At 37.9% G+C, this 24,776-nt stretch overlaps 1 protein-coding gene across 2 annotated transcripts in view; it reads right to left on the bottom strand.

Moving 5' to 3' along the window:
- LOC147181156 (laminin subunit alpha-3-like) overlaps positions 1–24,776 on the bottom strand; it is a 104,369-nt gene that overhangs the window by 54,859 nt on the left and 24,734 nt on the right. For both annotated transcript variants that reach the window (XM_086080472.1, XM_086080483.1), the window contains exons 3-21: positions 23,068–23,185; positions 22,119–22,237; positions 21,878–22,048; positions 19,346–19,446; positions 18,757–18,872; positions 16,062–16,180; positions 15,668–15,758; positions 11,010–11,141; positions 9,994–10,044; positions 9,852–9,899; positions 8,207–8,341; positions 6,911–7,045; positions 4,719–4,853; positions 4,593–4,645; positions 3,446–3,545; positions 1,483–1,535; positions 1,165–1,270; positions 991–1,090; positions 744–900 (exon numbers count right to left, since the gene is read on the bottom strand). In XM_086080472.1, the coding sequence (XP_085936598.1) occupies positions 744–900; positions 991–1,090; positions 1,165–1,270; positions 1,483–1,535; positions 3,446–3,545; positions 4,593–4,645; positions 4,719–4,853; positions 6,911–7,045; positions 8,207–8,341; positions 9,852–9,899; positions 9,994–10,044; positions 11,010–11,141; positions 15,668–15,758; positions 16,062–16,180; positions 18,757–18,872; positions 19,346–19,446; positions 21,878–22,048; positions 22,119–22,237; positions 23,068–23,185 (2,040 nt within the window). The remainder of the gene's footprint in view (positions 1–743; positions 901–990; positions 1,091–1,164; positions 1,271–1,482; positions 1,536–3,445; positions 3,546–4,592; positions 4,646–4,718; positions 4,854–6,910; positions 7,046–8,206; positions 8,342–9,851; positions 9,900–9,993; positions 10,045–11,009; positions 11,142–15,667; positions 15,759–16,061; positions 16,181–18,756; positions 18,873–19,345; positions 19,447–21,877; positions 22,049–22,118; positions 22,238–23,067; positions 23,186–24,776) is intronic.

Genomic DNA, 24,776 nt, shown 5'->3' with positions numbered 1-24,776 from the left:
GCTGATTGGAGAGAAATGGCAAAACAAAAACAAAACAGATCTTATAGTATAGGGCATTTAAAAAAATTATTTTCTAAGGGTAGTTATGCGAGGTGATGCATTGATTTTTTTCACATGGAAAATGCACCAGGTATGACATTGTTGAGGTCAGTATTTGGGGAAGAAATAATGGAAAGAAAAAAGAACCTTAGTTATGCTAGTATCAGAATAAAGTTAAAAATATATATATATATAAAAATTGCCATGTTTAATAGAACAACAATGAAGGTGTTCTATAACATATAATCCACTTGATGATTATTGGATTTTACTTGAGCGCCACCTATTGACCCCTATAAAAATCAGAGAGGCAAGGCAATATACTTGCATATTTAGCGAAGATTTTAAGATGTTTTTTTTCTCCATATTTGTGATTCACATCTCACCTATTTGTGGATTTTTTAGGAGGAAAATAAACTTTAAAAAAAAAACTATTCATTGTTTTGTGGTACCAATGATCTATGCTGAAGTGAGTATGGGAGCTTCATTTAGACAAAAGTAGTGCTTTGGCATCTATAAACAATTATAAACCTTTTTTTTTTTTTTCAGTATTTGTGGCTGGGCTCATATTTGTAAACACTGTATTTGTTTTGTATCACAATTTTCCTACTGCAGATAAACACAACAACAATATAATTTTTGTATACATTTTTAACAGAAACAAACCTATCGGTTATCGCTAGAAAGTTCAACTGTGTGCTCACCTGCGCAGGGGACAGCTCAGCATAACCTCTACAGCTGAATTCTGAGAACTCTTGGGGGTCGTAACCAAAACGCACGGGCCTGGAGTTTGGTGTGGTGCCGTCCTCCACCTCAAACTTTAACTGATGCAAGGTGGGGAAATAATAGCTTGGTGCAGGCCTGGGAGGGAACAACATTGATCGAAATCAAATCAATCATATACAAAATTCATGACACGCAAGTGCATTGAAATATTTGTAAAAGTCCTACTGTGTGCATTTGAGGCCAACTACGTTACTACGGCAACGACACTGGCCAGATGTGGAGTCACAAGTGGTGCTGATGGCGCCACCAATGTCGCACTCACAAACTGCAAGGGATTCAATATGACTAGATTTTTTTAAATTTGAATCGCGAAAAATGAGGATGTTGCCGTGGACTCACCTTGGCAGCCAAAATAATTTGCTCTCCGCAACAGGAAGTAGCCGTCGTCGCAGGAGTCGCACGTGCGCCCGCCAACACGAGGTTTGCAGTGGCACTGTCCACTTCTCTGCACGCAAACAAAAGAACATTTTATTTATTTAGCACATTTTAGACTCAAGGAAAGACATAAAAGCATATGAGCCAAAATGTGAAAGCAAAAGAGGACAATCTAAACAAAAGAACAGAAATGGTAAGTCCCAAATCAAGCAAAGTATTTTGAAATCAATTCTTTAGAAAGTATAGCACACAGGTATAAGTTGTAAATCAAATTCCAATTACCTGGTCACACTCTGCAACACCACTCAATGTCCCTTTGACATCACACCTGCACACTGGAATGAAATACAAAAAAAAAGGAAAGAAAGAGAGGAAGGTTATGAGCTGAATAGACTCTGATTGCAGGATAGAGTCACTTTCATGGGTGAAGTACAAGAGCACAAAAGCTCACCGGGAGCTTTAAAGTCAGCCGAGTGAAATCAAAACATCTCCATAAAAGTCCAGCCGCAAGCAACCAGAAGCATTCTTAAGTTATTAAAAAACGTTTTCCCCCCCTCTTTGTAGAGGTCACATTCTTGCTACAGGGCGGATCTGTAACAGGGGAAAGCCGGTATGCAAGCAAAGCATGAGGCCCAGGTGACACATTTGGACATTAAACCATTCTGGCTATTAGTGTTAATTTTGCCAACAAAAACAAAACAAAAATAATTTCGTCAACACTCATTTTTCATCGGACTAAAACTAGACTCGATTAAAATCCTCATTAATAAACAGGAACTGGGGCTAAATCAGTCTGCATTTTCGTGGACTAATGAAGACGAGACGAAAATTTACTTCACTTAATAAAAACTGGACTAAAATCTATGCACATTTTAGTTCATGAACAAAAACGAGACGAAAATTATGATTTGGTAAAATCTTGTCTTTACTAATCTGGCACTGTGACACTGTCGTGTGACACACACCCTTTCAAATCTGCAGCTAGCAAGTGCAACATGCACAAACACATGGGACAGACAGGAGGTGAATTCACGGTGAAAGGTAAAAAAAATAAATATATATATATATATATTAGGGGTGTGAATTGCCTCGTACCTGGCGATTTGATTTGTATCATGATTCATAGGTCACAATTTGATTCGCTACCGATTAATCCCGATGCGATTTTTTTTTTTTAACTAAATTTTAGAAAATACAAATCAGTAAACTTCTACATGTACACTGTAAGATTTGTATGAAAATGTATTTCTTTATCTGAAAATTCAGGCTTATAACTGAACCACTGCATTTAACAAACAGGTTGTAGTCTGTCGCATGTTTGAACAGCACTGAAATAAAATATTAAGGCTCAATGTTCCATTAATATAACATTCTTCCATGCTTAATGTGTGAATCCTAACCCCAAGTACGACGTTTTGTTGAATATTCACATAAGAAATTGCAGTTTAAAAATCGATTCGGCCGCATATCGAATCGATTCGAGAATTGCGCGCTGTAATCTCGCGATATATTGCAGAATTGATTTTTTCTATATATATATATATTGTTATAACGTAACATTAATCCAACGGCTATTATGTTCAAACAATAATTTACTAGCTCATGGCATGGAGCCATAGTAGCGACTTGTTGATATACTGTCATTGTGTGTGAAGTTGTTTTTCATCAAAAGGTACAAAGGAAATTTCATGTGAAATAATTTTAGATCCGAAATGTTCAACATAACCTCCTGACAAAAAATATACAGGGGTTAAATGAATGCCTTGACTAAAACTAGATGAATAAAATGGTTTTCTTGGATTAAAATAAAGACTAAAATGCTAGATTATTAATAGTTGACTACGAATGGACTAAATAAAAACGGATTGGGGTTGACTAACTATGATCATATGATTGAAACTGGACTAAAACTGAGACTAAATTTAAAAATGGCGGTCATTTCAATCCAGAACACAATCAAGTGCAGGTAAGGCTGTCTCAGTGTGCTGCAACTCTTGAAAGCCAAACAGCACACAGTGTTGTTGTTTTTCTTCTCTCTCTTGAATTAACTTAACAAATGGCAGATATTGCAAGTAGTGTGCACTTTTTTTAGTGCCACATTTCACATTTCACTGCCCTGCACTGCCTATAATGTATAAGGTTTATCATCATTCTTGATCCTTTGGGTATTTGGACAACTGAATGTCACAGACATGTTAAAAACATACTGTTTTAAATCATGCTTGATGTCAACTTTCAAAGTTACCTTCACAGCCGTTTGTGTTGTCGGCTGCCAGGTTCCAGTGAAGCGGCTTACACTTGTCGCATAAAGCTCCGTCGGTGTTGGCTCGGCAGCGGCAGGAACCCTGAACCAACAGAGAAGGCATCAGTAGTACAAAATGTGCGGTTTTATTTTTACTATCATGATTGAGTATCTGCGCTGCTGCCAATTTCCTCCATGAGAAAACCTCTGCATCTTTTCTTAGCAATTGTGAACCTGGCAAAGCGTTCTTTCAACTTCTTGTTTTGCTTCCTTCACAAAAGGGCAGGAAGTCTCTTTTCCTTGGTTTTAATTACGCTCGCATTTCAAGGCGGAAAAGGGCACTTCCTCATTCAATCAATTGGCTGGATGCAGTTTTAGCAACACAGCTGCGTTATCCGTTGCCAAAAAGCCACCCGGAGCATTCACAGGGCTCGAATGATAATATCAAATAGCGAGACATCTCATCCATCAGTGTGATACTGAGAGTCAACCGTTCATACTAATGCTATTGTCCTTTAATCACAGTGGTAGGGCACTCATTCATATACATAACTCCCTGAAAAGATAATAAATATTAAACGAGAAGTCAACCCCACTAGTTATTCTGGTTAATAATGCGGTAAAATGTGCAAAATCCAGCAGTTATATCCAACTCAGGGGGCGGCCATTTTGCCACTTGCTGTCGACTAAAGCTCAAGGCAATGACCAATCGCAGCTGGCCTGTTATCTGAAGCTGAGCTGTGATTGGTCGTTGCCTGAGCCCTGAGCAACATCGATGTCATCTTCAGTCGACAGCAAGTGGCAAAATGGCCGCCCCCTGAGATGGATAAAAATGCCTGGATTGTGCTTCATAACTCATAATCCACAAATGTAATATAAATCAGAATGTCATGTTTTGACTAGAGAGGTCACATATAACATTTTATTGTCAAGAAATGTTTAAGGTTGACTTCCACCTTAAATAAAATATTCAAAAATAAATTATATTATGGGAGGAAAATTGCAAATATCAATGGATGCTGTGAGGGCTCTTTGATAAAATAAAAAAAAATCGATCTAAAAATAGAAAAAAATCAGTACAAGTGTACCCCACTCCGCTTAGTGACATCATTCTTCATTATTATCAATAATCTTCATGGAGGATACATACCGTTTGAGGTTCTGTGCTCTCTGTCCCGTGTGGATTACATTGACCGATGGAGGCTGGAGGCACAAAGTGATGAATAAACAAGGACTCTAACCACAAAAAAAACCAACGTTTTTTAGGGTGTGTTACCCGAGCACGAGGGGAACCTGAGTCCAGAAGCACAGTGGTCACACTGCTGGCCCACCACCCCAGGCAGACACAGACACTGACCTGACAGCGGGTTGCATATTGTGCCGTACGAGCCTTCCAAGGAACACTGACAGGCTGAATAAATGAAGCATGCAAAAGGTCAGATATATTCACATAAACAGTCCCAAAACAGTTGTCGTTTCTGGGCCAGTTGAATTCCTTAAAAGGAAGACGGGAGATGCCGTGTCACTCAAAGTACAGTATATGAAATTAAGAGGACGTGAGGTGCATTGGGCAGCGTGGGAGACGAACGTATGCTTCGCCGAGGAGGCCATAAAAAGATGCATGAGAAGAGTCAATGTGGAAGCAACAAATTCCGCCAGCAATTACAGTTCTAAAATAAACCAGTTAGCAAAAAAACCACCCTCAGACTAGGGGTGTGAATTGCCTGGTACCTGGCGATTCGATTTGTATCACGATTCATAGGTCATGATTCGATTCGATACCGATTCGTCCCGATACAAATCTATACATTGATTATTGCGATTTTTTAAAACTCAAATTTAGAAAATACTAATCCGTAAACATGTACACTGTGTAAGATTTGTACGAACATTTATTTTTTTATCTGAAACTTTAGGCCTACAACTGTGAGCCACTTTATTTAACAAACAATCTGATGCAATCTGTTTCATGTTTGAACAGCATTGAAATAAAATATTAAGGCTTAATGTTCCATTAATATAACATTCCCTAACCTTAAGTAAGATGTTTTGTTGAATTATTCCCATAAAAAATTTGATGTTTAAAAATTTATTCGGCCGCTTATCGAATCGATTCGAGAATTGCGCGCTGTAATATCGCGATATATTGCCGAATCGATTTTTTTTTTTAACACCGCTACCTCAGACCCTTTTTTTATGGCAAAATTGCAAAACAACATAATCAAAGTTTCACGACATGTTCCACCCATGGTAGATATTATAAGCAATGAACATTTTTCAATTGGGGCTCAGGTGGGTGAATTCGTTAGTAAGCTACAATTCCTGGAATTCACCCAAAATTAGGGATGCACGATAATGCTATTTTCAACCGATACCGATAAACCAATAATTTAGGAAGTGCCGATGTCGATAACCGATAAGTAAGCCGATAATTGTTTGCAAAATGAACTTGAAAACAAATATACTTTCGAGTCCTAACATGTACAAATACATTGAAACATTGTGTAAAGAACCATGAAGCAGCATTTTATTGATATATCTGCTTCAAAGACAACCAGTAACTCATTTTGAGTTTGCCAAAACAAAACAATCATGTTTTAAAAATGCAACACAGAAAAGAAAGCCCACACTGGCGACTGCCATGTCGCCATGACGCATCTTCTGTAAACACAAGGTCGTGCGCTTTATGATGTCACAAATATGCAACACCACCATAGGAGAGGGGAGGGGTTGATAATTGTCGATAATTATCAACCACCGATATTATTGTGCATCCCTACCCAAAATGTCCACTACTACCTAAAATGGCCGACTTCCCGGCCAATTTTAAGCTTGGGTCCTTCAGGTTTTTTCATGTGTCCTGATTTGATCGACATTGTCGCCTAATTTTGTACTAATCTTACCGAGTAGGTGTTTGGGGCTTGTGTTAAGGGATCCCTAAAATATATACATTTTTACCAACTGTAATTTTTCGCACATATTGAGCAACTCCCCAAAAGGTGAATTCATTTGTGAAAAATATAAAATTAGTCTTTTACAAACTGCTAGGCAGGCGTTTCTATGGAATAAAGAGTTGAGTCTTTGTTCTTTATCAAACACACATAATACTTATTTTTAACTTGAATTTGCTTCTCGCCATTTCGGCTCATGATACAACAGATTGCAGATAGCCTCAAGGTTGTTTTGTCCACATGCACGGCCATTGTTTGAGCCCTGTGTGGCCTTGAGGCGATTTTTTTGGGTGTCAACTGAAGATACTCTGAGGTCAACCAACCTCCAGCGCTACTACAAGAGTCAAACTGCCTTATGTCATAGAAATTTACATAGACATTTTTAATAGACTGTATCTTGTCATTCACTCTTGTAAAAAAAAAAAAAAAGATAATGTTGCCATCAGGAGACTAATAAAGTCTTATTCTGTTCAACCCCAAAAGAATAAATGAAGCATTTGTTTTTGACACAACTCACCAGCACATTCCGGGTACCCGTAGTAGCCCGGTGCACATTGCTCACAGCGCTGACCTCCATAGTTGGGGAGGCAAACACACTGAGCGCTCGCACCGCAGACACTCGCAGCCACGCCGGCCCCATCGCAAAGACACGCTGGAGATGCGGAAAGAAATACATCATGTCACATTTAACCCATGAACAATATAATTGGGTCATTTGGACACTTTTGATGCTTACTGGAGACTACTTTGTAAAAAATATAGTCCTTTTTCAATGACACACTAATGAATGAAGGCCTCAATTAAAAATCTGTATTTATCTTTAATAATATATATTTGTGACAAGCCACGCGCACACATAGTAATAATTGATGTCTACAATGCATACTGTTATCACATCTATGAATGAAATACAATGACATCCACCACACAAATCCGCGGAGCTCAGAACCTGCGCCACAACTTGGACCCACTCTTACCCAGTCTAAATTCCAATCTACTTTCTGTCACCAAATTATCGGGTGCTCTGAGGGCCTATAAAAGAAAACACCTTTGGCCCCCTGGCGATTACATTTTTTAATCGTAATTAATCGCATGACTTCAATTGTTAACTCACGATTAATCGCAAATTTGGCATTTGTTCTAAATGTACAATAAAATGTACAATAAAATATTTTCATACTCGTCAACATCAAAGTGGAACACAATGTTAAAGTATTAAAAATATGGCTGCGTCTTTTAGTTATTTAGTCAATTTCATAATAATTCATAAAATTTAGTTTTAGTTTAGATGTACTGTACCTGTAAAAAACGAGTGTGATATTTTTCTGCCACTAGATGGCATAATTGCATTTGTAAGACATTGGTGACAGCTCAGTCCATTTTTCTTTTCATATTAAGAGTCCATCTTTAAAGCTGCAATATGGAACTTTTCCCCCCAAATTTTTTTTACAATAAGCTTTTTATTTGACCATTTATGACTGAAATGCCTTCTAATTAATAGATTAACACCTTAGCTGTTCACAATGGGTACTCCTGCAAGCCTCTGGCCAATAGTTTTCAGACTGGATTCGGGTTAGAATTTCCCGCACCCTGCCTGCGAATGTGACGTCACGTGCGTGGTGTGCACGTGAAGAACGGTATGTGCAGTTTCATTTTTCCTCAGCAGGCGGCAGTAGCGATTCGAAATGGAATATTCTACGTTCAGTAGCTTTAACACGTTCACTTGGCTAGAGATGACAAGGTCATGATGCACAATTTAAAGCATTTATAAATTCATCATAAGATCAAGTTTATGTGTGTACGTGTGTCCCACCGTGGCAGTTTGGGAAGGAGTGGTAGCCTGGTCCGCAACGGTCACATTGCTGGCCCGCCACATTTTGACGACACAGGCAGCGTCCCGAAGCGTCACACACCTTGCGCTCTGTCCCTCTGGAGTCACACGCACACCCTGAATACGAACACACACACACAGTAAATGCCAACGATTGACTCTCAACTCCAGTTCTTCTCGAGAACTACTTCTTCAGTTGCGTTTTGTTCATTTTGAGATGGTGTATTCATCACCAGGCTGCCCTGTGCTGAGCCTCGGGTTTCTTAGATCAGCTGTTTGATTTTTAATTTTTGTTGGTATGCGCAGGTTTTTGTCTTTTTCTTAATTTTTGTGGGCCAGTATCGTTTTTTTTTGGGGGGGGGGGGGGTTGCTGTGGATTTTTTTTTTAATCATGTAAAGCACTTTAAGTTAAATTATTTTAGGATGAAAAGTGCTATATAAATGATGGATTGTATGGCAAAAAATAAAATCTCGATTATTTTAGTCATTCAGGACGATTACGATTTTAATAAATTTTCAATCTTATAAACCCAACAAACACTTATTTAAAAGTTTAATTTATTCAAAAATAATTCATTTGCAAAATGTTTAGACAACAATAACGTATACCGATTCTAAATCAGTTTTAACATAAACTCGATTTTACAATTTCGCAAATTTTCAACCATTAGATTTTTAAAATAACGATAAATCTAATTAATTAGATTTATTGCCTAGCCCTCATTGATTGATTTATTGATTGATTTTGTGTTAATTTCGAGTTCAAGGCGCAGTGGAGTTTCTGCTAGTTTTGTGCGTGTGTATAATAGCACACACGCTTCAGTTACTGACAGTTTTCCCTAACAAGAAAGGTAACTAAAGGAAAGTCTCTCAGTTTTTCTTCTTTATTCATCATTCTGACAATGCATGATGAAGAAGAGGTCCAAAAAAACAAAAAAGAGAAATGCCCATTAAATGACTGATAGACTATCTATGACCCCAGTTGGAAAGTCAGCAGGTATGTACAGTTTATTTTGTGTAGTAAAATAAATAAATACATACATAGATATTTATTTACAAATATTTGTAAATTTTAGGGGTGTTAGAAAAAATCGATTCGGTAATATATCGCGATATTAATTCTTGAATCGATTCGATATGCGGCCGCATCGATTTTTAAACATACATTTTTCATGGGAATATTCAACAAAGCGTCTTACTTAGGGTTAGGATTCACACATTAAGAATGTGATATTAATGGAACATTAAGCCTTAATATTTTATTTCAGTGCTGTTCAGACATGAAACAGACTGCAACCGGTTTGTTAAATGCAGTGGCCCAGTTATAAGCTTGAATTTTCAGATAAACACATTTTCATACAAATCTTACAGTGCACATGTAGAAGTTTACTGATTTGTATTTTCTAAATTTGAGTTAAAAAAATCGCAATAATCAATTTATAGATTTGCATCGGGATTAATCGGTATCGAATCGAATCGTGACCTTTGAATCGTGATACGAATCGAATCACCAGGTACTAGGCAAATCACACCCCTAGTAAATATATTGTGAGATACAATAAAATAATACCCACATTGTATGTAAGATGTACAGTATGTATATATGGTGGTGTAAAATCCGACTTACGTTGACAAATGATGGATTCAAAATAACCCACAGGGCAGCCAGTAGGCACTAAACAGAGGGCAAGAAATACAACAGGATTAGAATATTATTAATATTACAGTATTCTGTACTACCATTAATCATAAACCAAATCTACGCTCACCTGTAATGGGTCCTGCGGGGGATTTTGTGGTTGCCTGGTACTCAGGATAACCTGATTGCAAACGCAAAGAAGGTCAATCAATACGTTTGAATCCAACGGGGAAAAAAGGGAGTCGCAATGCAACTTTAACAATTAAAGTCTTCCTTTGTATCGGGCCGTCATTCCTCTCGGTGTGGATGCGGTGCCTTTCCTCACATGGTTTCTCTGCGTGTGGTCATATTGGGGGAAGGGGTGTGTTTTTCTTTTTATTGAACTATGGATTGTTTTTATTACTCAGCACTTTGAGTTAGGAATGAAAGGTGCTAAATAAATAAAGTTTCTTTTGATATTACGACCTGCCCTTTTCACAGATTCATCTGGCAGTAGTTTTCAAGAAGATATAAATTTTATGTAACAAGACTGTAAAAAATAAGAATGTAAAAACAACGTAAAAATATTAACAAACTGAAATAGTGTTAAAAAAAATTACGTGTAGTAAATGTCCAATGTGACTCAAATATTTCCATTCCCTTTTTTGTTTTTTATTCTTTTTTTTATTCTTTTTTATTATCCCCCCCCTTTCCCCCCCCCCCCCCCCCAAATAATAATAATAATAAAAAAGAAATATTTCCATTAAAAAAGTCATTCCCAATTTAGATCAACCATATCTTATAGAAAACAAAAGTAAAGTCAACCCTGGAATGAGAAAAAAAAATACTCAGAGCTTATCTTTCCGCCCTGGCAGACTTTAAGGAGGTGATAAGATGAGGAAATGCTACTTGTGTGTCTAATATGTCTCTCTCGGTTTACAAGCTGTTCAAGCATGCCGAAGGTGACACGTATGGCCGAAACGTTGACGTGTGTGCATTTACTGCATTTAATGCTTATCTTTAACATTTGCCTTTGTCACCTCAAGGCAAAAATCTGACAGACAGAAAACAAACCCTTCACATGAAATGCAAGTGGGTTCAAGTTGTCACAGGTCACATGACACAATCCGTCACGTACATTCACTTCCTTCTCAAAAGTGAACTTACGAATGCACCGAGGGTAGTAATAGTGTCCGTCTGCGCAGCGCTCACAGTTCTCTCCTGCAAACGGCACTTTGCACACGCACCTCCCGGAACCCATTTCACAGCCCGCCGTGGTCCGCTCGTCACACCTGCAGGCTGCGGACACACATGCGGTTTGTTACAACGTATCTTTGCAAGCAATGCTTTCATGGATGGTGGACGCAAAAATGAAGACAAGGAACAGAAAATGACCGAAGATTGACACTTGTCAAGGTTAAGCCACGCATTCCTGAACTTATCTTATTATAAGGCAGCAAACAACTGTTGCAGGGATTTTCAGTAAATATCCATTGAGTTACACTGCAAAAAGGACAGTAGAACATTTAAGAAAATAAATTGTAAAATAAGAAAATTATTACTTCAAATAAGCAAAATTATCTGCTTAAAGAACAAATTTTTTTAACTTCAATTTACCTGTAAGATTTAGAAAAATAATAAAATAATACTAGGCCCATATCTATGGAGGACCAAAAGTGCCAAAATTTAATAAATTAATACACCAATAAATATTTAAATAAATGTGTCATTAATTAATTAAATATTTCATTTATTAATTAAATATGGAATTAAACAAATCAATGTGTTATTAAATGTGTCATTAATTAATGATATTGCTTTTGATTATTTGTAAATGTTAGGGGTGTGAATTGCCTAGTTGCGATTCGATCTGTATCACGATTCATAGGTCACAATTCGATTCGATACCGATTGATCTTGATATGAATCGATAAGTCAATTACTGCGATTTTTTTAAACAAAAATTTTCAAAATACTAATCAATAAACTTGTACATGTACACTGTAAGATTTGTATGAAAATGTAATTCAGGCTTATAACTGTGAGCCACTGTATTTAACAAACACGTGAGAATCTGTTTCACGTTTGAACAGCATTGAAATAAAATATTAAGGCTTAATGTTCCATTAATATAACTTTCCTCCATGCTTAATGTGGGAAACCTAACCCTAAGTAAGACATTTTGTTGAATAATTCCATCTAAAATTGATCTTTAAAAATCGGCTGCATAAGAATCGATACGAGAATTGTGTGCTGTAATATTGTGATATATTGCCAAATCTATTTTTTTTTAACACCCCTAGTAAATATATATATATATATATAAAAAAAAAAAAATCTCTATTTAATTATTTATTTCATGGTGACTGAATTGCGGCGTTTCATAAATGTATTTTATCTGTCAAACACACCCATCAAATTTTGGTGGGCAGGTCCTAGCACCTGATTGGTCACCCTGATCACCAAGTCAAGGCAAATCCATTTCAGAATAATGAATTGATGCAGAGTGAGTAGCTAGTAAACACAATTCGATAGGCTGGGTGGCGCTATTGACCTCAATAGGTGCGTTACCATTAGACTCAGATTTACACTCTCATGAGGTGCTTTTTGAGACGTGTTGAAATGGAAGTCACTTTTTTCGCATTTCCTGTAGTCATGTGACCCCGCCCGGTAAAAAGAAGAAAAGGAAGGTGGAAGTACAGGGCCACTCGCTTTTGTGTCGGAATTGCTTCCTGAGAGGACAACAAGTGTTATTGAGCCAAGGCTGCCCGCGGCTCCATACACGAATACTATTTATTCTCGTGACGTTCATGAGGAGACGTTAGCGTGACGTGACCTACAAGAACCGCGAGATCTCACGAGAGTCGAGGCGGGACATTACGAGAACTGCTCCTCTGAAGCAAATCACTCTTCAATGGAAGTCAAAACCGTACTTTAGCGAAATAGTTTTTGATTTTGATGTCGGTTTTGCACAATAACAAGCCTCGATCACTCTATATCAGCAAAAAAAATCCATCATCGTTACCGGCATGTTTCTAACCTCTTCAGGCCGAAGCAGTCGATTAGACAAGATTTGAGTGAATTAGCCCCGCCCACAAACTTTGACGGGCTTGTTTGACAGATAAAATAAATGAATGGAACGCTCCAACACGGGAACATGAAATAAATAAATACAGAAATATATATATATATATATTTATATATGTAGGTAATGTAATTAATGACACATGTATTTAATTATTGGTTTATTTAATTACATATTTAATTAATAAATGACACATTTAATTATTTCATGACACATTTATTTTATTATTTATTGGCGTATTCATTTATTAAATGTTTTAATTTTGGCACTTTTGGTCCTCTATACATTTCAACCACAGTGGTCTTGAAAATAGTATTTTTAGACTAAAAACAAGTAATGTTGACTTTTTCAAGCTGTAATAAATAGAACTATTTTCTTTAAATACATAAGTATTTTTTTACGCTTGGATAACTTAGCCGGAGTGTCAAGCCGGGAGGTCTTAGTCTATAGTCTTTGATATAACCCAGCCAGGGATTGAACCCACAACCTCCAAGTCCGAGGGTTGGCACTCTACCGCTGGTAGACCACTGAGCTGGTACTGGAAGAAGAAAAAATTTGCTTAGTTAAGATAACTACACGAACCACTTAAGCTATATTGCACTTTCGTCTGATTGTTTTTCATACTTGTATTTTTTCCATTTATCTTATTGCTAAATTATGCAAAATCTTAAAATAAGAAAACCCCAGTTCTGGACTTTTGATGTTGCTTGTTTAAAGCCTCACAGTACTGAAAACTGTCTGTGCCAAGACTGCTTGATCAAATAAGATAATTAAGTAATATGTATCTTAAAATAAGCAGAATAATCTTGCCTGACTATTTCATTTTAAGTAAAAATAACTTGCCAAAGCAAAATAAGTTAATTTAGATTAAATTTAAGAAATGATAGCTTACTTAAGATTTCAGTTTTTGCACTGTAGGTTTTTTATTTATTTATTTATTTTTAATCAAATTTATGATTGCATGGTGGGCTGGATGAAATGTTCCGCTTGGCCCTCGGTCAGTAACTTCCCACCCCCGACTTAAATCCTCCACTTTGTCGAGGCTATTCCTAAAAGGAGGAGCAGACATGAAGTGCAAGAGAAATGTAAACAAGAGAAGAGCCCACTTGAGAGCAATGACGTACATTTCTATATATAACTATTTTATGTTGGACGCACTTGTGTTTCCTTTTTCATGCATTAAGCGAGCAAGACGGAGAGTCTAGCAATTTACAGAATAGTCCTGCCTTAAAGCCCCCCACCATGCACACACACGCTCACACACCTGCTGTGTATTATCAGCACAGCCCGGCTCCCATTGTTCTTTTATCCAATCAGCTCCCTGACTGCTCTTGCACATCGCCACCTGTTGCCTCATTTGTTCTGCAGAATTTCTCATTGTGTTCAGCGGCAACTGGAAAAGTTCAAATTCAGCGGGAGGATATGCTGAATGGCACTGGATTAAGGAATACTCAGAAAGTCTCACAGAACTCCGAGAAAGGGCTTTAGCATGACGTAGAATCATAAGTTACTTAATTTCCTGCATTTTTGGGGAAATATGTATGGATCATGCTTGAAGGGGAAATATGGAAAAGTGACTGTTTAATGACTTTTATAAATTGATGTGTCTCTGGGGTGCCTGTCCACCCATTAACTCATTTGCTCCAAATAACGTACAAATACGTTCTATTTTAAATGTTTTAAGTGTCCTTAAGACGTATTTATACGTTTTTTAAACTTTTTTTTTTTAAATGCTCCAGCATACAGAATTTGATGCAGCCTCTCAACTGCAAAGAACGGTTGAAGAAATGGTAGTTATTACACAATTGGCCAGCAGGTGGCAGCAGAGCATAAGAGATCAACCAGGTCCATGTTAAAAAATGCTCATTCACTCACAGTTCTAAATAGATTTGTGAATAATGATGAAACTTAGCTATATTCTAATGCTAATTGCTGCAAAACGGAAACAGATATAAATTTACTTTTTTTTCCTGATGAAAGAATAGACTAATCTTTCTTTTGGTATCTTCCATGTTTTTATAGCAATAGAACAGAATATTCTGTGGGCCTTGCAAAATCAGTCAAAATCCAGTAAAACAGCCGGGAGTGAAGGGAATTGCTTCAGTGAAAATGGCTGGGAGTGAATGAGTTAAGTGTGAAATTAAACAACTGAGTAAATGTATTGTTAGTTGATAACCTCAGAAAATGTAGCAAGGCCTGTTGCATCACGTCAAGTCATCAAGTCACATAATAACCTCCCACGCATTGAGTTTCTCCGCCCGTGACAGGATCATTTAAGGCTGGGTGAAGATCCAAAGGCACTTTCAAGTGATGCACAGACTACACGGTCTGAAACACCTGACAGACAACCCTGCTTGTGCTGGCTTGTCAAAATTAATAGGTAAGCAGAGCTGCATTAGCTTCTGAAAACGGCACGATGAAGCTGTCGATGCAAGGGCGGTGCTGGCCTGGCTTAACGCTTTAGTAGAAGCCCTTGCTTGGCTAAATCAATGACTGGTCGTCATGGTAACAGATGGGGTGAACAATCGCCCACTTGCATGAGACTGAGCTACTCTCTCAAGCAGACATGTTATTAAAACACTGGGGAATGGATTTCAATTTGAATAAATACATAAATAAATAAACAAATAAATAAATAAATAAATTCATTTTGGGATAAGATTAGTTTAAGTTACTCTATTTATGAAGTTTCTTTTTTGCTTGCTCCTCTCTATATGACGGCAAGTAAAATATCACTCACGTATGCATCCAGTGGGAGACTCAGGTGCGATTCCATAAGGTCGGAAGTAGCCTTCAATGCATCGCTCGCAGTTTGCTCCAGCAGTGTTGTGCTAAAAAGAAATGGTGGTTTATTGGTCAGAAGAAGTTCTTGTTTTGATCTCATTCGGTTTTACAGGTGGAGCTGATAGTGGCCAATCAGAATGCAATACTACTGTAGTGTGTTTTAATACATCAGTCAGTGGGGAGTTCTATCACTGAGCGTCGGAAGTGGGATCAGTTGAGGTCAGACTGTCTATTTATTTCCTCCCCGACTAAAAACACGTACACGCATATGTATACACACACACACACACACACGCACAAACACACACTCACACACAGGAATCAGTTCAGACTTGACGAGCGCTTCATACCTGGCAATTGATGCACACGCCTCCTCCGCTGTGACCACCGGAGATGTCTAAACTTGCTCCTCTGGCTTCCACCTCTGGGTCGTAATAACAGTCGGCGGCATGAGCAAAGCACTGGCAGGCTGAGGAGGAAACCCCCAACACACATAAATACATCAAATTAATCTATAAGCCCCAGTAGAACTCACATAACTGCGTTTAAGCTCCAGGAGCGAAGGAACTGCTTGTTAAGTATTACGAGAAACAATCAAATCCAAACTAAGATGCATAATCATGTTTCTGTTTTATCAGTGATTAGGCATACAGAACAAATCCTCACACTTTTTTGTCTTAATTGTGTTTAAATTTAAACACTAAAAGTAAGTATAATTGCCACACTGAATAGAAAAAATATAAGAATTAACTCATATTAATCAAATATAATATATTAAATATATTCATTTAAATTCTTTAAAGCATAAAAAAAACTCTGTTAACTGTATGTTTTATTTACTTCCTGTTATGGCCCAAAAGCTGCAGCCAAACTTAGCCACTGACAGACTGCAGGTAGTTTTATTTTTGGTTTTACTTGCTTGACAGTTGTTGGAGAAATCTCAAGTAATGTTCAAATACTCTCCACGAGTTCCCTCCTTGGGGCCTCGTAGAGCGACCCTTTTTGTGGGCACAACTAAACCTAGAGAAGATTTGAGATTTGTTTCTATGATGAAAAAAAAGGGGGGGGGGGCCTGTAAAGCTGAGTCTATTTTGATCGTTTTGTTTAAAAGTTGTGTTGTTGTTTTTTTTGATTTTACTCAAGTGAATATTTGTTACAAGCTTCGAAAAAAAGCAGAGCAGAAAAAGGTGATTAATTGCAATTAGTTATGAAAAATTGTATGATTATTTAGTTAAAAAATGTAAATCACTTGACAGCACTAATAAAATAAGCCAACAACTCATATATTCATAGTAATTATATTATATATTTTAATTAAAGATGTGAAAAATATGGAATGATAATATTCATTTGATTCATCAACCCCCCCCCCCCAAAAAAACAATAAATGATATTATTATATCCACATATAGCATTTTCCCGTAAAATTGCATGAAAATAATGGCAATTGTGTATTTTCCTAATTTCTCATTTCTGATCATAAAACAGCCCAAGAGGACATTGAAACTGGTGCAGGCTGCTGTTACGAGTACCGATACGTATATTAAGGCCCGATACGTACTCGCTCATCCCTGGTTAAAACGACAATATGCTGTTGATTAATTTTGTTTAAAATACACTATTACTAAAATATCAATAAAAAATTGGAAACATGCGCAAAAAAAACAAAAAGAATCCTTCAATTACTACCTAATGCTCCTTTCATACAATATAGAAAGCCAAGAAGTATCATCCTCTCACTGAATGTGCATTTGAAAAGTGTAGCTACTGTATAACTGAAAGAAAGCAAAGCTAAACTTCAGAATGGCACTTCTACATTTTAGTGTTAATTTCGTTAATGAAAACTAAACGAAAATATTTTTGTCATCACACATTATTCACTGGACAAAAACTAGTCTAGACTAGACTAAAACCCCCATTAAAAAACAATAATTGGGACTATAATAATAATAATCGGTACGTATTTTCGGCGACTAATGAAGACGAGACGAAAATGCAGTTCACTTAATAAAGGCTGGAGTCAAATCTATGGACATTTTAGTTCACAAACAAAAATTAGATGAAAATGATGATCCTCTCTCTGCTAATCTGTCACTACCACATAGTGACACACCCCCTTTGCAGCTAGTGAGTCCAACGTAACATTAATCCAACAGCTATAACAATCAAACAATGTTAATCCGACCACTAAATAATGCTAGCTAATGTACTAGCTTGTAGCATGGAGTCATAATAGCCACTTGTTGATATACTGTAATTGTGTGTGAAGTTATTCTATAAATCAAAAAGATGAGAGAAAATTTAATTTGAGATTAGATGGAAATATTCATTATATGCTGACAAAAAATAAATAAAAGGCCAAAATGATTGACTAAAACTAGACTAAAATGTTGACAGTTTCTGTTGACTAAAATTAGACGAATAGGATTAATGTTTTCTTGGACTAAAATAAAGACTAAAATGCTCGACTTACAGTCGACTAAAAAAAGGGATGAGGTTGACTAACTATGATAAAAACTAACAAGTGTGATTGAAATTGAACTAACACTGAGACAAAAAACATTTAAATGGCCGATAAAATTAACTCTAGTACATTTAATGTCTGTGAGTGCACTAATCAGATCATAAGTTTTCCTCTTTTGTCAGATGTCAATAAAAGATGATTCTGAGCGATGATCCTGTAGTGTACATGATAAGGGAACGCAACCACAATTTGCTTCCTAGGCCAGCTAACAGTTAGCATAGCATTTTGTTTATTCTTCTACTACTGTAAAATACTATTTGTGGAAGACCACAAATAGTAAAAAAAAAAAAAAAAGCAAAGAATAAGCAACTGAGTTTTCCACGCCGAATGTTTATAATTGCCTATATTATTTTACTTTTATTTAGTAGTTTGAACTCATCCGCACGCATACCATATGAGGAATGCCCTCCCCAGTCTCAATGAGGCGCTGAGTGATACCATATCAGGGCATCGACAACAGCAGCAAGTGGACACTTCAGTCCTCAGCACAACACAGTCAGACGGCGCGTCCCAGCACTTACGTTGACACTCGTTGGGGCTGTCGACAGTGGCGGCGCGCCACGGCTTCCGGCTGAAACCCGGGCAGCAGCGCTCACATGACTCACCGCAGGTGTTGTGTCGGCACTCACACTGGAGCCTGTTGACAGAATGTAGAAGGCATGGAGCAGAACATCATAAATATCAATACCAATTAGCATGTGTTACATGCTGTCGTGTTTTATTGGAATTCCACACCTGATACTTGACTTTCATTCATGATTATTTAGTAGTAGTGCAATCCCTAGTGTGTATCCAATTTAAGTTAATCAGTACACAGAGCTATACTATGTTTCTGTCAAGTATCACTTTGAAAAACGCATTGCCATTGACATGACATCATTCGTTTACAATGTTATCGTTGCAGCTGACAATCGAGTCTTTCGCTATTGTGATATCCAAAAACAAACACAAGAGGTAAAAAGGCAGGCTGGAAGAATGTCTCCACTGTTGAAAATGTCTGTTAATGAAAAAACGCAGATGCTGGAAGGAAGTTAACGTTTGACGAGCTCAGGAGAAGAGCTGCTGGAGGTGCAGTGAGAGGTGAACCATTTTTTCCGAAGGATGACGTACTTGTTTGGGTTTTCCGGGTCGCGAGCGGCCCCGCACCCCTGAGCGTGGCCGTGACACACGCAGCGCCCGCCGATGCTGATGTCCTTGATACTGTAGTAGTACTGAACAAAAAAACACACACACAATTAAAGCATTTTCCTTGGTTGCTTGGCAGCAGTAGTTAATTACACACGGTGAGTGGCAAGGATAATTTTATGGGCTGACTCATAAAATCATCAACACCTGTCAAGTATTCATTTCAACTTCATGCGGCAAAATCCAGGAAGGTTATGAAGATAATTCCATTAGATTGCATTTTGTGATATGATGCAATAAGTAGTCATTCAAACCCAAAAAACGTATAAAAAAATGTAAATACTTTGTCCTGCACTCCCAAATAGGTATTTATATGTTTTTTTATGTTGGTGTTTTTTTAATGCTAGAGCCAGGTGTCAAACATACGGCCCGCGGGCCAGATCAGGTCCGCAAAGGGATTTAATCTGGACAGCGAGATGATTTTGTAAAGTTAAAAAAAATTAGTAGTCTGACCAATTAATCAGGTGTCCACAATCAATTGAATTAAATTAAAGTACTTCTGATTGTCACACCCACCTAAGAAAACATAAATTAATAATTTCACAAGCTATCCTCAGATAGAATCAATGCAACTTGTACATGGAATTGCCCTGGATGTCATTATTTTACACACCACCTAAAGTTACGGTTTGTTTAAAAATAAATAAAATTAAATCCTAGACCGACATAAACGTGTTAAATACGACACAAATTAAATTACTGGTAATATAAACACATATAACAAGGATTAACGTCCTTATAACTTCATTAACTGTGCCACACAATGCATTCTGGGAACAATATATACACAAAAGAGGTAGCGACAACACGTCTGGAACTCATACAGGCAAAGTGTTGCTGCGTTCCATTTGCATTCCTGTTATTTTTTGGAACGATATAATTATATTTGAGCCCTGTAATAATGTAGGGCTAACCCACAAATAGTGCAAATTTGCGTATAATTGACGCCAATTGTTTTTAAGTTATATACCTTTTTCTTTTTCTTTTTTACCGATCCGGCCCGCTTGGTAATATCTTTTCCTCCATGTGGCCCTTGAGCTAATATGAGTTTGACACCCCTGTGCTAGAGCATACAGAAGGCTTTAAAGGTCCCATAGTATGAAAATGCACTTTAGTTGGGTTTTCTATCAATAATATGCATCCTCGGCCTGTCTACAATCCAACCAGGTATGAAAAGAGTCAGTCCGCGACTTCTTCAGCTTTCTCCTCCTTTCTAAAATGTGTGCTTCAAAACGGGCATATTAAACTTCCGTGACTTAGTGACGTCAAAAAGACACGGAAGTCCACTCGACCCCGCCCCTTCGGGTTAGTGGCACCGCCTCTGGTCTAAAGGTTTGTCACGCCCACAGAAATTCAAGAAGCTGGCTGCTCCTTTCTTTTCCTCCCCATGCTCGCAAAAGTGGTTGCTTCCTTCGTCCCAAGTCTTTGAGAAGAATTGATTAATTCTATTTTTGAAGGACGTGTACCGGCATAATTTCTCAAAGGACTGTTTTGTTAGTGAAAGCCTGTTCAGAGTTGGATTTGTAACACGTTTAAACATAATGGATCGGTCCCAACAGTGTGACCCGACTGCAAACTGGAAAGATGTAAGTTTAACATTTTTGATTTAGCCTTCCTTCCTATCCTTTCTAATAAGAGAGGTGCACCTTCTACCATATCACTGGTGTATTCTTAGTGCGTAAAGTGGGAGCTACATTTGTCGTGTGGAGGTTATTTGGTTACAAGAGGTCAGATATGATGAAGCAGACGATGGTTGGATAATTTGAAACGGTTGTGTATTGTTTTGTCAAGATATAATCTGCGGTGGTTAATTTGCCGTGACTGGCAACTCGCCACCTAGTTGACATGACTTTGTGATGCTAACCGGCCGCTAAGTGGTCTCGACGAGACGGCTTGCACGTTGCGACCGCGCAGTGGCCTAAATGTGCACATTCATAACCGCTTGTAAATGTCTACAAGCATTCACGGCAAATCTGAGACATTCACGGCAAAATAACGTTTGCGGGAGATTTGCCGGTTACGGCAAAATAACCATTGCCTAAACAATGACAAACTAACACTACAACATAGTCTCTATAGTAACGTTATGCTACTTTTTCTTATGGTAAAACTTTATGCCACTTTTCCACATATTAAAAAAGTTCTCAAAAGTGTAAAAGACATGTCTGTATTTTTCTTTTCTTCTGCTCCCATGGCCAGTCGTTTCCAATCACAACATTAGCAACATGGCTACCATGACTGGAATCACTGCCCCTTCGAGAGAGAAGGGTATGGCCAAGGCGTGGCTTGGTGCAGTAATTTACATAAAAGTGACACACCCCTAAAACCGGCTGTTTTGAACAGAGCGTTTTTTGTTTTTTTGAAAGTAAAGTACAACTTCTCTTCCAAGCTCATCTCTTGCTGAGGAAAAATGTACCGATCATGCAGCTGCTTGTGTTGGTCCAGTTCGGGCCTCACCCTGCGTGTAACGGTGGGGTCCCTCTGGGCTTTGGAGATGAGGTGGCCCAGCAGCGTGTTGGTGCGCAGGAATTGCAGGCGCACATTAGTAGCCCTGGTAAAGTCCTGCAGCACCGGTGAGCGGGTGAAGTCTCTGGAGCCGGGCCGACCGTTGATCAAGGACACCACAATCTGGACATCACAGAGCACGTGTTTCTTTTTCAGCATTTTTGGACCACAAAAATCACTTGAGTTGCTTTACCTCTCCGTTCTCCAGAGGGACGATTCTCGAATAGTCTGTGGTGCAGAGCTGATCGTCGTCGTTCACGAGTCGAGCGTTGGGATGCTTTCCAAACCTTTCGATGCACTCGCGCTGTGAATCTGCATGCAAACAATGTTAGATTATGCGATGCATTTAAAAAAATCATGGCTGCAACTTTGTTTCTTTCCTTACCAAAAACGCAATGGCACACTACCATAAACTGAGGACTGTTATGACTTTCACAAAGACTTTTAAGGGGAATTAAATGATAAACTAGTCAAATGAGAATTTATTGGTAAGGACTAACTGTGGTCGATATCATAAGTTTAAGTCTTCCCGATTTCACCTTTTTTTTCTTCTTTTTTTTTCCTTTTCCATTGAATTTCATATTCACTGCTGTTAGATATACATACCGGTCAAGCTCTCACACTAGGGATGTCCCGATCCGATCACATGATCGGAAATCGGACTCGATGAGGTGAGCAAAGTGAGCATTTTGTGTACGGAAAGGATATACAATAGATGCGCTACACGCTTCCTGCTGCTGTATTGCAAGCCGCACCGCCATCAGGCGCTGGATACTATGGACGTGCTTCGAGTCCTCGCCGCGGATCCGGCTGCGGACGTGTTTCGCCGGGACTCTGCAGTAGCGTCGGAGGGTCCCCAGCGCCTAGCTTAGCCTAGCCTAGCTGCTAGATGTTTTTGTAATAACTAACATTGCTTTTTTGGGACTATGGTAATATTTAAAATGTAAAGCAATGAGTTAAGAGTGATTTTTCCTCCCCAATTTGATTTTTTCCTTGTCGTGTGTGGGGTGGGGTCTCTTAAAGTTACAAAGTTGCTTAAGATGATAAAAATTGGTATATGTGTGCGTGGCTATGTTTTTATTTATTTATTTGATGATTTTACAGCTTTGTCCCCCAAAAAATGTTCTGATTTTAGAACTTACGTGCGAAATACTGCCAAGGTGTAAAGGTCTTCCCGTTGTCCACGGAACGTTCCAGCACCCACAGATCGGGTCGAGGGGAATTAGCAAACTTTATGATGATGTAAGCAACATGAAACAGCTAAAAAAAAAATAGAAAAGACAATATGGTTAACATCAAAGGACACACTGCAGTTTCCTGTGGCAACATATATTGGTCAATACATAATTACTGATGACACAGTGGTAAGTAGGGTTGCTCGATTATTTATTAATTATTATTATTATTATTTATTTTGTTAACAATTGAAATCAAGATCATTCAAAACTATATAATTTTTTTGCTGAAACAGCCAGTAAAAGTTCCTTTTGGACCAAACATAATTTATAATAATAAACATTATTTATGTTAGCAAAATTTTTAAGTTTGGGTGTAGACTGTGCAGTAAGGCTTGTGGGATGCAAGCTAGTTTTGACAGGGGGTGTGTGGGGAAAGAACTTGTGTGGGTGTGCCTCAAAGCAACTCAAAATTAATATTATTAGGGCTGCAGCTATCGAATATTTTGGTATACTATCCTACTGAAAATTCTGGCGAATAATTGGGTATTTGGATAGAAATAAAAATATACCTGTATATACTTTTCTTGGTTAAAGAACAATTATAAATACAGAAGACAAAAAACACATTTGCATGTAATAATTAACAATCAACTGTTTTTCATTTTTAGAAAATCAGCTGCTTCTTTTTTCTTTTTTTTTACTTAAACTGTGCTTGTCAGTAGGGGTGTGAATTGCCTAGTAGCTTGCGATTCGATCTGTATCATGATTCATAGGTCACGATTCGATTCGATACCGATTAATCTTGATACGAATCGATAAGTCAATTATTGCGATTTTTTTAAACAAAAATTTAGAAAATACTAATCAGTAAACTTGTACATGTACAATGTAAGATTTGTATGAAAATGTACTTCAGGCGTATAACTGTGAGCCACTGTATTTAACAAACAGGTTAGAATCTATTTCATGTTTGAACAGCATTGAAATAAAATATTAAGGCTTAATGTTCCATTAATATAACATTCTTCCATGCTTAAAGTGGGAAACCTAACCCTAAGTAAGACATTTTGTTGAATATTTCCATAAAAAATGTATCTTTCAATTCAGCTGCATATGAATCGATACGAGAATTGTATGCGGTAATATCGCGATATATTACCAAATCAAATTTTTTTTAACACCCCTACTTGTCAGCAAACTATTCTTTTTTTCTGAAACAGTGAAATCTCTCCTTTTCGATTTTGGTCAATGGAACTAAAGTGACGTAAGACCCACAATAGCGATTTTGTCTGCTAAATAAATAGCACATTTGAGTAAGCCTGGTTTGTTAATAAGTAATCAGTAGGAACGGCAAATTAGTCAGGCTGTCAGCACAGTCCATCAATCCATTTGCTGAACCGCTAATCCTCACGAGGGTCGCGGGCACGCTGGAACCTACCCCGGCTGTCTATGGGCTGTAGTATTTAAAGTAATCAGACGGCTGAACCACTTTACCGCTGCTAGCTAGCGCGGCTGGCTTGCAGCTTGGTGCTGGTAGCTCGCTGTTAGCTAGCAGTCGTCGCTAAACGCTGGCAACAGGCACCCTACAATACAGTGTCAGCATAATTATGTTTTAGCACTTTTAGCTGGAGCGTAACGTGACATGAGGACTTTGTGTTACTGACGTCTGTCGC

This window comes from Leptonotus elevatus, chromosome 1, assembly GCF_054856555.1.
Source record: "Leptonotus elevatus isolate MCC_2025b chromosome 1, RoL_Lele_1.0, whole genome shotgun sequence".
In the NCBI taxonomy this organism is placed as follows: domain Eukaryota; kingdom Metazoa; phylum Chordata; class Actinopteri; order Syngnathiformes; family Syngnathidae; genus Leptonotus; species Leptonotus elevatus.
The sequence above is the reverse complement of the archived record's forward strand: the minus strand, read 5'-3'. Positions and strand labels throughout refer to the sequence as shown.